Source organism: Sinohyriopsis cumingii, unplaced genomic scaffold (assembly GCF_028554795.1).
Source record: "Sinohyriopsis cumingii isolate HCF-2022 unplaced genomic scaffold, ASM2855479v2 utg000441l, whole genome shotgun sequence".
NCBI classification, from domain to species: Eukaryota; Metazoa; Mollusca; class Bivalvia; order Unionida; family Unionidae; genus Sinohyriopsis; species Sinohyriopsis cumingii.
The window spans coordinates 549,864-567,108 of record NW_028315899.1 but is presented as its reverse complement, the minus strand read 5'-3'; the positions used below and the strand labels follow the sequence as shown (position 1 = coordinate 567,108).

Below are 17,245 nucleotides of genomic sequence, written 5' to 3'. Positions count from 1 at the left end.
TGTGGAAATGTTTGGCACATATAGAACGGGGGGAGATCTATACTCTACTTAAATGACACTTGTATCATTCAGAAAACTCTATCTCTGTGGCTTCTTGCATGTGTACACTGTATATATATATACTATTTATTGACCTTCACCGATGGTGTGCGTCACACGCCTGCAAAGTTTCGTGGAAATTGGGAAATAGCGAAGAAGTAACACTGTACTCACCGTTGACGACTACATTTGTCGAAATTGCAGAAGTCTGCGTGGAGGGAACGATGTATGGTTTGAAATTTGCTAGTTATGAAACGATTGAAAAAAAATCAGGGGCAGATTATCCCAGGTAAGTCTTTTCTGAGACTGAATATTTGTAGGATTCATAATGGATCGAAAGCTGGCTCTAAGATAAACTACAAAAATTATACGAATAAGACTGATGCTTTTACAAAACGTACCAAGTGAGGACGCAAGCGTTATTGCATGCAGTAAAGTTGTAGCTGAGGTTATGATGCATGAAATGGGTGAATAGGAAGGAGTTTAGCTTGTTGCATAGAATTACTTGTTGCATGGGTTACTTTGAATGGAATTTTTTAACAGATCGTTTTGCATATTAAGTATTTGCACTGTTTAATATAGGACAGAAAACTCGTACAGTTGGTACCACATGCAAGAAAGTTTTATAACCGCATCAACATGATTATGACGGAAGCAGAAATACAATGTGATATCGTTATAGACTTTATGGGTAACTGTTACCTACGTTAACTTGTAAGTGTATAAATATTCCAGTAGGAATACAGTGATGAAATAATGATGAATAGAAGAACTTAGCATATGTACAAAATCATAAATCGTAATGGGAGACGGAGACAAAATATAAGTATGTCTATATTAAATATAAAATTATAACTGGAAAATAGGGCCTGTTGGTTCTGACATCAGATTTACAATTTTAGCGTACTTCGATACCAAATGGATTAAGGTTGTTAAATATATAAAAGTTATCGTTCATCAACTAAGTATAATAGACCCTAAGGTTTGAACTGTTCTTTCATTTATCAAAATACTTATTTCGGTAGTAGTAATACATGATACAAACATTTTGGATGCGTTATTGTACTAACTGTAAAACATAATATGTTATTTATTTGATTACTTGTAAAAACTAATATGTTGGGCAAACCCGACATCAAGTAAAGCATGAGAAAATAGATCTGACATAAATAACTTTATCGATGCAACTTTTTAATCCCAAGTCTTCACACGAACTTTAATCACGATTTTTATCATATTATAATATATTTATTATTTAAGGCAATTGATATTGTCAGAACGGAAAAAAAAAACTCTGGTGAAAAAGATTAAATGTCGGATTCAATATATATCAGCGAAGAAGGCGCAGTAAAGACTGGCAGATTTGGGTCTACTCAGCTCGTTCGAAATCACTCGAAGGATTAAGTTAATTTAAAACCATGTACTCTTCAAAGCTAGGAAACAATGATCCTTTTATGACTTTATTGAGGTAACGTGGAGCACTGGCACAAATATATAATACATGTAACATATACAAATAATAAACGAGTGATATGTAAAAACTGTATACGTAAACAAATAATGAGGCATATTATTCATCAGAATGTATATTACAATACTTCGAGCTACTGTATATGTTTAAATGCGTATAATCAAGACAAGAAAAAGTAGTTACTTCTACACTGCAGTGTATATATAAAAAATATCCTCTCTACTCTGTACAAGCGACGTTCTGAAAAGAAAGTATATGATGCCATTCAAAAAGTCAACATTCACATAGAAAATGGATTCATTTTCAATAGCGGGTTCACAAAAAAGACCTATTCTTTCACGGTGTAGAAAAAGTTCTATCTTCCCACACTAAAGCAAATATTCAGATAACTACCTCGAACTTTAGGTACATAAACTTTGCATCACAAATTTTAGAAAGTGCCTTTTGCTGTTTTAGTTTCCTAATCTAAGCGAATTAGCATTTATTGAAAATAATACGTTACACACTCTTATTCAGATATGACTGTCAGTTATACCAAACACCACGTGACGAGAATACCAGCCCAACTTATTTATAACCGGAAGCCATCTCTAATTTGTGAACCCCATTTAGATTTTATGTCGACTACTACGCAAGCACCGCATCTCAATTGGTATTAGTTCACATGTAACTGAATTAAATCACGGTTTGATACGCATAGTATATTTATTCAGGTGACACAGAACTCCCCACAAAGAGAGCTACATGTACTTCAAAGCATCTGCGTGTTATACCTTTGTTGACTCAACATGTTTTATGCAATGTTTAAAGCCTCTTGCTTCTCTAAGGACCTGAGTACAATAGTAAATACACCTTTACATTAAACAAGGTGAGAAAATTTCCCAAATAATGTTGGGCTAGGGTGGAATAGCTTGCCCCGCACTAACTTTGGTCAGGATACATCGGATGGAATTTAAATTACTCAAAGAAACAGTTTTCTTGTTTAAGTCACATTGAGTCTTGACCTCTCAATACCAAAACAAGCAGGTTTCATTTCTATCCAAACAGTTGGTCACCCACAAATGTAAGTAACTGTATATGGGCGGGAACTTTTTGTGCAGAATCCACATATCAGTTTTAACCCATGTTTACCGTCTGACCCCTAAACTAGAAGGTGTATACATTGCCCCTATTGAAAGCCATCCACAAAGTTTGGATCACGTCTGTGATGTAGAACTAAAGTTGATTTATGCAAACTATTTTTATTCTTTTAGTCATAGTGACTTTGGCGTATGACCGTTTGACCACACAGTCGGTACGGTTCTTATTTATCCCGATGGCAATCTATGCACAGAGTTTGATAAAGGTCTGTATGTAGAAGTAAGGATATTGGAAGGACACCATTGCTCTTTTAGTCGCGGGCATTTTCCCCTTTTGACCTCCAAATCAATATAATATTGTCTTACCCCCAAATGCATGCTATTTGGAATGTTTGGTAGCAGTAGATTGTGGACAACTCAAGTAATTGTGCGCAAACGAAATAGGTGGAAGGACGTAAATTCAACGCTATGGCATGATACCCTCCGCCTTCTGGCAAGCGTATCAAAAGTTATATAACATGTGATTATAATTCCAGTTATTATGAATCGACCGAATTTTATACAATCTGATCATATATAAACGGTCACGTGATACATATCAAGAATTTTTTTATACATCGGTAAATTCTACGAACTACTTTTGGTTCCAAGATTCCAGGTAATTTTCTGTGAAACTTTACCTATAGCAACGTTTTACACCATAATAATTACAACAAACCAACCCACACACCTTTGTGATTTCCGACCAGAATGTACAACCCCTAATTAAAATCGTATAATTGTAGTCATTCCTGCATTTCAACACTCACCCCTTTTGCCAAAGAAAGCATATGACAAGCTTTGCAAGCCAATATTGAGAAATTATTGCATTTTGCTTCGATACAGGTTTGTATTAAAGGTCAGGGTCATATGTCGAGCAGGAGATCTCACTGAAAATGGACACGATTTTCCTTCTGAAGGATTGCAGTGCGTGGAAAGTAACAAGGAATGCTATAACAAAACATGCCATATGCAAGCATAATGTTAGAAAAATAAGGAATAGCCTGGTTTAAAGAGCATCAACCAGTTTTGTATATGAAAATAATGATCATAACAAAATATACTGGTTTGATCCGCTATGACATTCTACCCTATATTACTGTATAAAGAATCAACAATTCTTCGCTAGCGAAGGTCGGGCTATGTACTCTGTCACAGTTAAGAAGTTAATGAAAGGAAACTTCGATCTACCTAAAAGTGAAGGTTTTGTTGATGAAATTTGCTGATCTGTTGACAAAAAGGACGTAAATTGGAATTATACGGATTAAATATGACCATGGTTGGGTATTTATCGATGTGTAAATTTTTACATAATCACTTACAGAGTTAGCACTTTGTGAGTGATTAGGTGAAATCTACACATCAATAAATACCTAACCATGAGCATTTAATATTATAATGTATAAAAGTATACCTGAGAAAAACACTTGACGTTACATTTAACAAGTTTCAGTAAAAGAGCAAATACCACTCGAAGTAACATATGTGAAGCCTGATTAAACAAAACATAACGTTCCGTTTCCCGTACAAACTAGAATGTTCGGTTAAAAATATATTTGTCTTGAAAAATATCAGCATGATCTATAAACACTGATGACATAATCTGCCAAAGAATATGAGGTAATTTTGCAACTGAAAAAGGAAAACTCAGATGTATACATTACTCAACATAAATTAAACTCATTATTTACAACTTTACAACATTGGTGTCGATTATATAGTTAGCAAAAAAACAATTGTACCCACAAACAGTGGCGTAACTACCGTGGTAGCAAGTACACCCGTTACGTAAGGGGGGGGGGGGCGATACAAAAAGTTTGATGTGGAGCTCATGGTGGGATAGTTACGCCACTGCCCACGAGTGTACATAAACAAATATGTTATGATTAGCACTCAGTCATAAGGCACATAAACGAAGGAGAATATCTAAAGTTATGCGCTCTCTCTCTCTCTCTCTCTCTCTCTCTCTCTGCGTATTAATTGTTGACAAACGCTTATGATCTGAATACTCCCGCCATATTTTGTGGAAGACACGTATGTCACATCCGTAGCTAAATTAGCTTTCATCCAATAACTTCTGAAGGCATTAGTTTATTCGAATCACACTGGATGAGGCTTTTTGAGTAAAGAGATAAGTTGTATTTTATTTTCAAATATTTTGACAAATGTTACAGAGTTATGACCCTTGTTTGACCACAGACTTCGCATACTGAACCAAGCTTTCTTGAATTATACCATAGTTGTGCGGGCATCCGTATCATATGGATATATGTATATGTCATATTTATTTACACAAGTTTTAAAATGTCAGTATCTATCATCAGTATTTTCCCCGTTTTCAAAGAGCAGGAGGTAGATGTAGGATAAATGTCCTAAATAGTTAGGAATTGTCAACGATTTAGTCTTCTGTTACAAACCAACCACGTTACATGACTGAATCGCTTACCCAAGTGTACAAACTAACCACGTTAAAATGACCGTATCATCCACTCGATTGTACAAGCGTACCAAGTTACATGACTACATCGTTCACTCAACAGTAGGCTACAGGTCAACCACGTTTCATGAGTGTATCATATACTAAACTGTGCATCAGTAGATTCAAATATACCCTTAAGCAGTTTGCAGAAAACGTTTTCCTTGTTTAATACACAAAATTGAATATGATTATGGTCTGAAAAAATATGAATGAATAATACGTCGCTTAAAGCTCTCCGATTTTGAGATTAATAATGCTTGTGCACGTTGTCCCTCTTTTTCTCCTGACCTTATTTCGTATGGGCATTTCAAATGAAGGTCCCTGCTGTTGGGCAGAAAGTGGAAAATGTATCTCTTTTTGGGTACATCAGCCGGGCGACAAATGCTACCTTGCAATTTTACCCGTATAATTTGGTTTGCTCTTAAGTCAACATCGCCGGAATTGCTTCCAATTATCTCTTTGTATCCCGCTGCTGTAAGTTTAGTGATCGTCTCCTCTAGGTTTTCCTTGAGAATCACTTCCATCCATATGCTACTAGGGTCCATGGGATCCTTGAAAGACATAATCCGGCAACGTTTCATTTCTCCCTGGAGAAGAGCTATCTCACGCACAACTCGTTGATCATTTGGTTGGAAGCACACACTGCAGTTCTTTTTAATGCAGGCCAGAATTTTACTGTGGAAAGATCAGAAACAAATTAAACTTAATTTTGGTGTGTGGATAGATAGACAGATAATTTTTATATAAACCTATATACATATACAACGAGCTCTATCGAGGGTTAAGTGTGTATATCTCAAAAGACTTTATTTGTCTGAAAGAATATCTTCAACAGAGCACATAATTGTTTTTAATATCTTTATATTTGGAACACGAGTAACTCTTTTGGTAGAGCGTTGGACTAGTAATTCAAGATTCGTGGATTCAATTCCCATCCAAACAAGCCGGAGTTGGCTGCCTTGGTGTGTCCAGGGGAAAGGCATGTAGCTCCAATATCTTCCAGATGATATAGACATTAATGTGCTTGAAGTGCCTCAGCATCCCCGCCTCCACCCCACCATACCCTACCCCATATATATATATATATATATATATATATATATATATATATATATATATATATATATATATATATATATATATGCATGCATGCATACATGTATGTATGTATGCCACTATTTCTTTCAGAATCCTTTAAAGAAGAAGCGTATTGATCACTGTATCATTAACACACTAGAGTTAAAATGCACGAGTCAGTCCTTCAGTTGCAAGAACTCAGCAATGTTCTCGCTTACTTCTAATAATTTGCCAAGAGATACAATCTTTTGATGACAAATTATCATGGCATTTGCATCATGCAGTTTCAGAAAGTTACCAACATGATCGGTGTTTTAAATACTTTGATTTATTAGTTGCTTCTTTTCAAGTTTAAAAATGTATGGACGTTGAAAATTGTACTACTTTTAAAATATGTTAGACATCATTATCATTATCCAATGGATCCAGAATGAAACACAAAATTTGCTCTCTGTGCTACGTTTCACTGTCGGACACCAGTCCAACATACCAATCCGACGTCACCCATGTGTATACACCAGCAAGATACTTACGCTCCTCTTCTAACAATCGTATACTCATTATTCCCACTATGAAAACAAAGTCATATGGACAGCGTTCTTTTGCATACCAGGGCCCAGCAACGTGGAATGAATTGCCCACTGAACTTAGACACAAAGACACAGTGATCCAATTCAAGAGTGCTCTCAAAACTCACTTATTTCGACTGCAAGAACAAACGTAAAGACCTAATAATGTTTCCTACCTTAATTATTCTCAGCGTGTTTTTTATGTTTACTGATTTCATGGTGTTTGTTTTTGTAATCATATCATTATATATGTTTTTTATCTTACAGGTGTTGTCTAATGTTGTAAAGCGCTTAGAGCTTCTAAAGATTAGGCGCTATACAAAGTCCTCATTATTATTATTATTATTATTATTATTATAGCTGAAAACACTTAGTTAAATCAGTCCTGACGACAGTACGTGATGAAAATAGTGGCTATTAGTTCTATGCACGTGATCTCAGTTTTCATTACTTGTATTAAAATATATTTACTTTGTTCCCTCACGAATTTCACATATGGCTGCAACCTCGACCTTTATTGTGGAACCCGAACGAAGACAGGATCCAGTCAGTGTTATTAAACGCTTATTGTGAATTAGGTGGCCAAAAATACGGCAGGAATATAATCTGAAGGAGTAGTGAGAACATGCCTCGATATAACCTTTCCTCAGCAGGAACTGTATATGACCAACCAGATACATAGGTCTCATGACGTTAACCTTTAACATAGGGTTTGTATCAGGTCAGTGACGGTCCTTGAGGCAAGAATTGTCCGGAGTAAATGTCGCGAAGCCACTGAGTGCTGATAGCCTCATTTACTGACTGACACGCCACTTCAATGCAGGTTTTTTCTCTCCCCACCCATATTTCCAAAACGTTGCTGGTACCCATTTTCAGCGAGTTTGACTTCAGCAAGCGACTTTAGGTGCCTTAATAACTACAACATAGTCATATCTACTTTGTGATCTGAACCCATGATCTGCCAACTATCAGGTCAGGTATGAAATTAAACCTACCATTCAGGACACCGCATATAAAGGACACATGAACACTGTTCATAAGCCCATTGTCCTGTTATCACTGACGTGTCCCGAATGACCGAGTGGTCTAAAGCGCTCAATGTTCTGGATCACTGCCATCTCACCTCTGTCTGCGTGGGTTCGAATCTCGGTCTCGGTTAACGTAGGTACGTGAGAAAGCTTGCCGGTAGCTTCTCGTGAGTCGATGGCTCTTCCCGGAGTTTTCCAGGATTCTTCCTCCACCAGCTGTACTAGCCACTAGCCTATCTTGTGCTAAAAAATTGCGTTAAATCCTACAACAACAACAACAACAACAACAACAACTATCATCACTGACGATGTTTAACATTTATTTCAATGACATAAGTCTACAAAAGACATGCATGTATAGTTACTTAATTGTCCATTATACATCAGTTTCTCTGTGCTTACTTGCTAAATCCCCGGACATGGCAGGTGAAGGTGCCATCTTCATTTCTTACGAGTTCCTGTTTGTCTACCTCAAATTTGTCTCCTAGCACGGTTAGGAGCATGACCTTGAAGTCGGAGGTTTTAGGCATGTAGTCAATAGGCAGACGAAGGGTGGCTGGCTTCTGCAGCATCAAGTTGGGTTGGTGCTCCACCACTACGCATGGAGAAATAGCGAGAATCATAAATTCCCCTGGCCGTGTTTGAACGATGTTGGCCATCTCGTCATCAACAGGTATGATCTGCAAGAAAAGAATATTTAGAAACAGAACGAGACGAAGACTAATTGTTTGCTCAAAACCTAAGATCACATCCGTATGGACCTGATTAACTTTTGAAAAAAGTTAATTATAATTGGCAAGGAGAGGAAATATCATTATCATCATCATCACCACCACCTCTAACATCAGCATTAACAAAAACACAATAATACCAACAATATTACACCACGGATCCATAATTGCATATTATTTCATCAGTTTTTATTGTTATCACTTTTTCTTCAGTAATGGTCCCTCGTATGTTAATTTTCCTTTATCTTCAATTCGGTATCTACTTTCTCCTCCAGAGCCACGCTAACTCGGTAGAGTGTCAGACTCGTGACACAATGGTTTTTGTACGATACCTGATCAGCCTACCTGCGTGTTCTTGGGTAATACACTTAGCTCCCCTTTCCTTTGCGTGATATAGCCAATAATGTGTTCAATGCACCGTTAAAAACGAACGAAGAACCAACAGCAACAAGACTATTCGCTGATTTCTTTTCTATGTTGTTCTTCGCCGAAAACCGTAACACACAGTACAAAGGGACGTAACTTGTAAAAATTGACTCACAGAATTATCAATTGTGTCCCTTGCTATTTATATATTCTTACACGTTTCGTTTGTTGAACCATTGTACATGTCTGTATGATTTTTAAAATTCACTTTGTTGTGGTTTGCGCTAAAATTAATTTACGTTGTGAGCTAGAACTAAGTTAGCAGATTCAGCGCAAGACAGCCTCAGCGACCACGATGACAATACAGGTATATTGTTGTTGTTTGTTTTTGGTGGAGGGAGGTTTTTTTGGTTGGCTCCATAGATTAGTAAAACCTTCAAATGCACCAGTGCAGGACAGGAAAATTACACCAGTGGGTTTTGTCAGTTTGTGTTTACTATGATCACAGATCATGAGATGAAGGACATCAATGACGTGATGAAATATTTATAGAATTCTTCATATGCATTAGTGGGTTTTCCACCTGACGGTTAAAAAAAATTTCCGCGTGTAGAATCTCCCTAGCCAACACTAATGCATACTGGTGGATTCTATTTCTCACATTCCTGAACAAAATATGAAGGTCAAAGTCAAAATGGCTTATTCTGAATACTGATGCAGCTTCAAAACAGAAACTCAACTATTAAAAGCATCTTCACCCTTAATATAGAGTTTAAATTGTTAGGTTAAATTTAAAAGTTCATTTTAAGCTTTAAATCACATTTAAAGACTTGTCGTCATTTACAGACCAGCGGCCGAGGTAATGGCTATACTCAGAGTCCGAAGTGTATATTAAAGACAGCTCGCGCAATAATACGAATGTGAACAAATCAGAAAACATAGTTCATTCTTATGTCTAAGATTACACGAGATAGACAAAATAATGTATATATATTCCTCGATTTAACTTTGATCTAGAATTGAATGTTCTTTCATAAATAAGAATGAAAAGATGAAATTTTTAAAACTAACAAATACAAAAAAACAGACTACAAAGTCTGTATAAAAGGACAGGTCGATAAACGCAAAACGTCCAGCTTGCGGGGACCTTAACATCAAGTGCTGCACGTATTAGGGTGTAAATGTGTTGCGGTTGATGTTTATCTTCGTCACTGTGCAGCTCAAGTGATGATGAAAATAAGAGAGTTTTGTTGGTTTTCGAACACTATGATCGTAGCACATAAGGTCGTGTTTTTACAGACAGCAGTCGCCTTAGGATAGACAAAGATTCATTGGAAATCACATATATACACATGTAGGAATATGTGATAGAGTTTCTTTCCGTCGTCTTTAAACACTCAAAAACACGATCACACACACGGGAATAGAAAGAAAAAATGTTTGTCCGATTTCGCTTCATTTTTTATTTCTTTCTATCCAAATATGCGCCCCAAAAATATGTAATTATTCCCTGAGCCTTTGAGAGAGAGAGAGAGAGAGAGAGAGAGAGAGAGAGAGAATGTAATAATCACTGCATGTATGAGGATGTACGCATGCTTGTCTATGTGAATAACATAGTTCATGCAATGAAGAATACCGATACGAAATGTGAAATGCTGTATTACCTTCTCTACCAGGTAATTGTTCTAATGCATGACTCTTTGGGGAATTCGTCTGAATAACTAAAAAAAGCAGTAATGCTAGGAGGGACAACAGTAGCAGTAGAATCATCAGCAACTGTAGAAATAGTTGTATCAGCAGAAACATCTGTTGTAACAATACTAGTAGTAGATGTAGTAGTAATAATAGTAGTAGTAGTAGTAGTATTACCTTGAGAGACAGTTGAGTTGTTCTGCTCACTGCCTGTTTTGGAAAGCGGACACCAATCCGTTCATCAACGTCAGAAAGGAATTCACACTGCATTTCAGGTTCTAGTTCGATTTTTGTCGGTTTCAGACGGGAGATAATGTAAAAGCATTCCATCGACCTGATACGAAATTCTACGTAGCCAGCCTAAAAACGAGCGATTAAGAAATAAATGCAACGTCTTACATAAATATCTTGATAAGATATACACATGCAATTCAATCAATCCGCCACGAAACAGTGCTGAATCAGAAAATGCAGCATAAAACAAATTTACACGAATATAATCATCATCATCATCTCTTTATTTGGATTATGGCAAGTAAGCAGATAGGATGACAATAGAATTAACAGATAGGAAATAAATCATGTTCGCCCTACAACAAAGGGACATTGCAATGGTGCCAATAGTGATCATTTAAGAGAGGTAGATAGCATAGTCTCCTTAGTCCTACGTTTGCATTTTCGATTAAAATATCAACATCATCATCATCATCATCATCATCATCATCATCATCTGCGGTAAAAGTTGGGATGGTGATAATGTAGAAACAACATTAGTGCTGGCTGTAGTAAAAAATATTATGGTTATGTATTTATAGTAATTGTAGTTAGAATGCGATGGAAGTACCTAAGTTCAGTTGCAACAGTAATAAAATGAGGTGTACTGAAAGTAAAGATGCAATATAAAAGAAGATAAAATCGAGGTAGAAAGAGGAGGTATATGTGACTCAAAAAAGAGGACAGTTGCAGCAGTAATAGTAGTAGTAGTAGTACTTGTTGTTTTTGTTGTTGTTGAGTAGTAGCAGAAGAAAAAAAGAAAAAATAAGTAAAAGAACGAGGCAAAAAAGAGATTAAAGATCATTTGCATAATAGCAGAAGTAGCAGTAGTTGTAGAAGAAAAAGATGGAGAAGGAGAAGGTCTAGCAATATTCTTAAAATTAGAATCTTCAGAATTATAAATAAGTGTATTACATCGTATTTTCCTTGATATTCCTTCCATCTCTGGTTATGGTCTCTCACTGCCGCGAAGAAATCCAAAAACTTAGCTTGCGCGTGCATTTCTCTCGTCAGTTGAACTCTAACAACCACGTGTTTACTAAAATGAAAACTCCCCTGAATTACATATATATCTGACTGATATTCCAGCCGAGACAGACCTTCATCTGCAGCTCTCACTGTAGGCAATATATCGTTTCTTTCAGTTGCTGACATCGGTAAGGCTCGCAAGGCTGATGTGTTTGGGGGTAGAACTGCCAGAATATGTGGGTTGTCATGTAAATTGTAATCTACCAATGCTCCCTGAACTTTCTGTACTTTGCTGAAATATATTATGCAAACAAACATGAATGAGCACGCTCTTCTAATTGTGTAAAACATAAGAAGATGAGAAAATAATTTAAGTCACAAGTCACACAAATGCTTAACACAACTATATAAATGTAAAGATTGCTTTTATTTGAAGTTTTTAAAATCACTAATCAAATCTTTAATTAAAAATTAGGCTTGGTATTCCTTTTGGTTTAGCTTTACCCACCTTCTCAACTCCTTCCTGTTCAGAATACATCTGGTTATTTTGCATTACTCAAACCCCACTCCACCCTCTATTTCTTTATTTTGAAAATAATAATAATTTGTTCTGTTCTTTAATAATAATAATAATAATAATAATAATAATAATGATAATAATAATGATAATACTTTTGTTGTAATTGTCTTAATAATGTCAAATCTTAGTGGGTATTACTAGCTAGACGAAACGCAACAGCCGTTGAGTTTTATTCAACCAGCTTTGTCAAAAGAAAGGATCGATTTGCTTATAGATTAGGAGTAGTCTTCCAGAGCGTATATGAATGACTTTACCTAGCAGTATTCTTCCATGGTACACCTGTCATAGAATGTACACGTTGTTCGTTGAGTTTTCCGAATTGCTACTGTTTTATGCATTTTATGCCGAAAATCCAGCAAACTAGGATGTAGCGCCGAATCTAATTTTCATTAATATTCATGAAAATTTAATGCTGCTACGTTAGTGTGAATACGTTGTCTTTAAAAAAAAAAACAGAAAAATTAACAAAATATAAAGTATAAATAATTACTCTAATGCGGGAGGGGTCTCAGCTACTTCCTGCTTTTTCTGTTCATTTTTCTTTGCTGATTCTTGCTTGGATTCGGGGATAGTGTCCTTTTTCTTTTCTATTTCATTGTTTTCAAGCTCCATTTCCTCCTCGTGTGAGGTGTCTGTTTCCTCGTCAGAGGAGTTTGTGTCAGACTCTTCCTCAGAGTCAGAAGTCGTTTCAGGTTCCGACTTCCTTTCTTGAGGTAGTTTCGCCCCTCGAGTCGTGATAGTCCGAGGCGAATTTCGAACAGCTGGTCGCACTAGCTTAGCCTTCGACATTTTTATACCATAATCTTCTCTCCTGCAATGTCAAATTAAATGTGATTATACATACATACACACATACATACATACATACATACATACATACATACATACATACATACATACATACATACATAGAGGGACAGACAGAGAGAGAGAGAAAGATTTGAAACCATCCCTCTTAATCTCTGTTCATGGGGTCATGTGCATCTGTTTATTTGTAGCATTATCGATGAAGATGATGACATTCCAAAGTATATATCTTTCTTTAATAAATACATGTAATTGTACAATTGCACGCACATATTACTATAAATGAGCGTACATTTTAAATCTGCTTACAGCAGTGAGCAGCTTACAAAAGAAAGCCACCCATAAATGAAGTCAACTTTCTACAAAGTTTCTAGCTGGCATTTTGTTATCCTCGTGTAAACAATACATACATACATACATACATACCGTCCGAGTCATAGTTGCAAAAATTGTACTAGCAGCTGCCTCGCTTGGCGCTCAGCATTAAGAGGCTAGTGTTAGGACCGGTCGGCATGGTGTCAGGATAATGTGACTGGGTGGGACATAATGTTACATGTCTTCGGCATGATGCCCCAGTGCCAGACATCACTATAAACTGCCACACTGCAGACGTCGTAGCGATGTGACTGAATTTTTTTTAAACCTACGTTAAAAATCCAAATCTCTCTCACACACACACACACACACACACACACACACACACACATACTGTTAGTGTATAAGATTATATCGCTCGTGGAGAAAGTACATCTCTTAATAAGATGATAACTGTGTACCCTAGTATTAGCTATATAATATAAAGCATTTACATAATTAAACATTTTTGTGAAAAACGAACTAAGTGTAAATTCATTGTGCCATTAACATCGATAATACTCGAATCTTTAGGTGCTGTATATAATGGCGTGAAGTTCTAATTAAACTGCAAACAACACAACCCTGTGTTGTCGCCTGATGATTAGTGCTGACAAAGGACATATACGTACTGTATGCAACGGCAACAAAAGGGCTTATGTTTCTTGCACTGGGATTCGATCAATGTGCTAGTATATACGGTATTTTGGTATGCAATTATTTTCAGTGCAGATATGTAACTTATAATATTTACAATTTTTTCATGCAAATGTTGCGTTCACTATATCATACTTTGCATTTTTACGCGCTGTACTACATCCATAATGTATTATCACAATTAGTGTACACTTTAGAAAGCGATGCAGATTTAATTTTCGTTTTTTTCTTCTTCTTCTTCTTAATCAAAAATAAAATAAAATTAATGTATTTTTCTGATTTTTTTATTATTTTCTCGTCATATTCATTCCCAAAGACTCTGGAAGGATTCACTCGTGCACATTATACATTTTACTATCAACGTATTATATATATATATATATATATATATATATATATATATATATATATATATATATATATATATATATATATATGTGTGTGTGTGTGTGTGTGTGTGTGTGTGTGTGTGTATTGTGCTCTATTAAGTATGCATATCAAACGCATTCCTTATACTTATATATGAATAGGACAGGGTAATTACATCTTGCATCTTATGTCTTACCTGTTTGTGAATCCCGTTAACCATGCGTCATTTTAATCCAAGAGTACTTCTACATCTTTACTAGCTTCCATATTAACGAACTTTTCTGAACAACAGTGGCCGATATTTGCCTATTGATATTACTGAACGAGAATTATTGGCAACTAGTATTCCTTTTTCCGAATCGGTAACTCTTTTGTGTATGAATTCAATTTTGTCGTTCAGAATCACCGACTTCTTATTGAAGACTACTACTCCTTTCATTGTGCAGTAAACCGTTCTCACCCAATGGTCACAACAAGTATCAAATGGTGATTTTGTATTGTTTTAATAGCGCACTGAAGGCGAACATTTTTAAAAAAAAAAATGATTAAATACCCACACTTGGATCTGTTTTATTGTCTCTCTTTAACACAACATTGTATATGCTAGTTTCAGGTTTCGATCAAAACCTGAAGTAAGTGTCAACAACATTGTTTTAACTTGAATCTCACCGATAATTGTGAAAAGAAATACGAAAATGACATTCACTTGCCTCTGGAATATTTCTTTTCGAAAAGACAATGGCAGTTTCATTAATTACCATTCACTTTCGTCATGAATGTAAGATTTTATACTATTAGAAAATAATACGAATTTGAAAAGCACTATATTTGTACCAGTGGAACATAAATAAAAGAGATTTGACATTATTTTCAGCCAATTGTGTGAGAAAATATAACGCCTTTCAAACATGATTTAGACGTGCCCAGTATAATTCCCGCCAAATGTACATTTTTCTTTTTATTTTTAGTTCTTGCTTTCTCTATTTTTTTTAGATATAAATGATATGGGCTTGCCATTAATAATCCACTATCGCCAGTACTTGAAACATTTGAATAATGTGTAACAGTTTTGCTAATTTTGCTCTCAGAATATGAACTTCTGATATAAAATACAGTCTTCTATGCTGGAATATGTATTACATGAGATGGTTTAATATATTACCAAAAAATGCAAATCTCGAGCACAGTACATACCTTGTCTGTATTTATTGTAAGCTTAAGCTATTACTTTAACGCCAATTCTATCAACTTCCTAACTGCGAGACAGAAATATGTTTCTGGGTGATCTTAATTACGAAGCATTATAGCTATGGACTTTCTGAACAATACGATTTATATACAACATTTTTGTTCCATTACTTTACGGATTTTTTTTTTTTTTTCTTCTTTTATTTAAATTTTATATACCATACGTAGACTTCTACATATATTTGTTTCATATTTTATCTTGTTGGACTACATGATTACCTTTTATTTGCAAGGATACGTCTTCTTAATTTGTATCTTTCTTTTTTGGGTGGTGAGGGGAGAATTATATATGATTATAATTTTAGAAGTTTTAATCGGTGTCATATAAGCGGTAATATGCTGACTTATGGTTAAACTGTCTAGATGCATGCATATATATATATATATATATATATATATATATATATATATATATATATATATATATATATATATATATATATATATATATATATATATATATAGTGGGTGGGTGGGTGCAGAAACATATATACATATATACTTGATGCATTTGTATTTTTGCTGAATGAAAGATAATATACTTATATCTTTTAGTATTTCTTATTTAGTTTTTGTTGTATGTATTTTTGTTTGTACGTATTTATGTATGTATGGATGGATGGATGGGTCAACATCTCCGCCATCATTGTTGTGGTCGTCATCATTGCACTTAAGTTTTTGTTTCACCAAGATTAGAACGTACCGAATGAAACCATTTAGGTGATTGTTAATAAGGACTACGAAATTTTCAAATCCTATTATAAAACCAGTTACGTCCAACACGAAAATGTATACGACAAAAAAAATGTATTGTCAAAAGTCGGTCAGAAAGGAAGGTAATATGCAATTTATTTGGGCTGGGAGGCTCACAAGGGATTTAGAAGTTTCTTTTCTGTACGCGCTTTGCTTACTGTAATTTGTGTATATTATATTTCTTTCAGCCATACAATATACCTCAGTTTTGTTAACCTTAAATTTCAAAATGCAGGTATAAACAAACAAAACTGAATTGTTTTCTGCTGAAATAATCCCGTTTCTCACTCTTTCACTGCTATCCCAGGTCAGCGATCATATATTTTAGCGTATTGCTCACCTGAAAGTTCAATAGGAAACGATAATATCAAATTTCTCCCGCTACATCAAAAGTAGGCATTTAAAGTGGCCCTTAAAAGTATTTATACACAAAGTGTGTAATCCTATACACTTGTTTACGCATTTAGCGAGCACTAGCTATGAGTCAGTCTCAGACTAAATGGAGGTCGGTAAACAACAGAAAAATGAGACGTAACGGAGCCAACCAAACATGTCATCTAACATGATATGGAAGTGTAGAAACTAACGAATATCATTCCAGCAGGTGGGAAAATGCTTTATGCTGATCAATAGCTTACGAAGGGTGGCGTGGGGTGGAGAACGAA

The 17,245-nt window shown here is 35.4% G+C and overlaps 1 protein-coding gene across 1 annotated transcript; it reads right to left on the bottom strand.

Moving 5' to 3' along the window:
- Positions 1 to 1,483: 1,483 nt before the first annotated feature.
- LOC149774040 (uncharacterized) lies at positions 1,484 to 14,862 on the bottom strand. The gene is made up of 6 exons (XM_089945875.1): positions 14,776 to 14,862; positions 12,883 to 13,203; positions 11,759 to 12,104; positions 10,748 to 10,930; positions 8,184 to 8,461; positions 1,484 to 5,782 (listed from the first exon to the last, which is right to left on the bottom strand). Exons 2-6 carry the CDS (start codon positions 13,179 to 13,181, stop codon positions 5,296 to 5,298), a joined length of 1,593 nt encoding a protein of 530 aa, XP_089802001.1. The 5' UTR covers positions 13,182 to 13,203; positions 14,776 to 14,862; the 3' UTR covers positions 1,484 to 5,295.
- Positions 14,863 to 17,245: the final 2,383 nt, after the last annotated feature.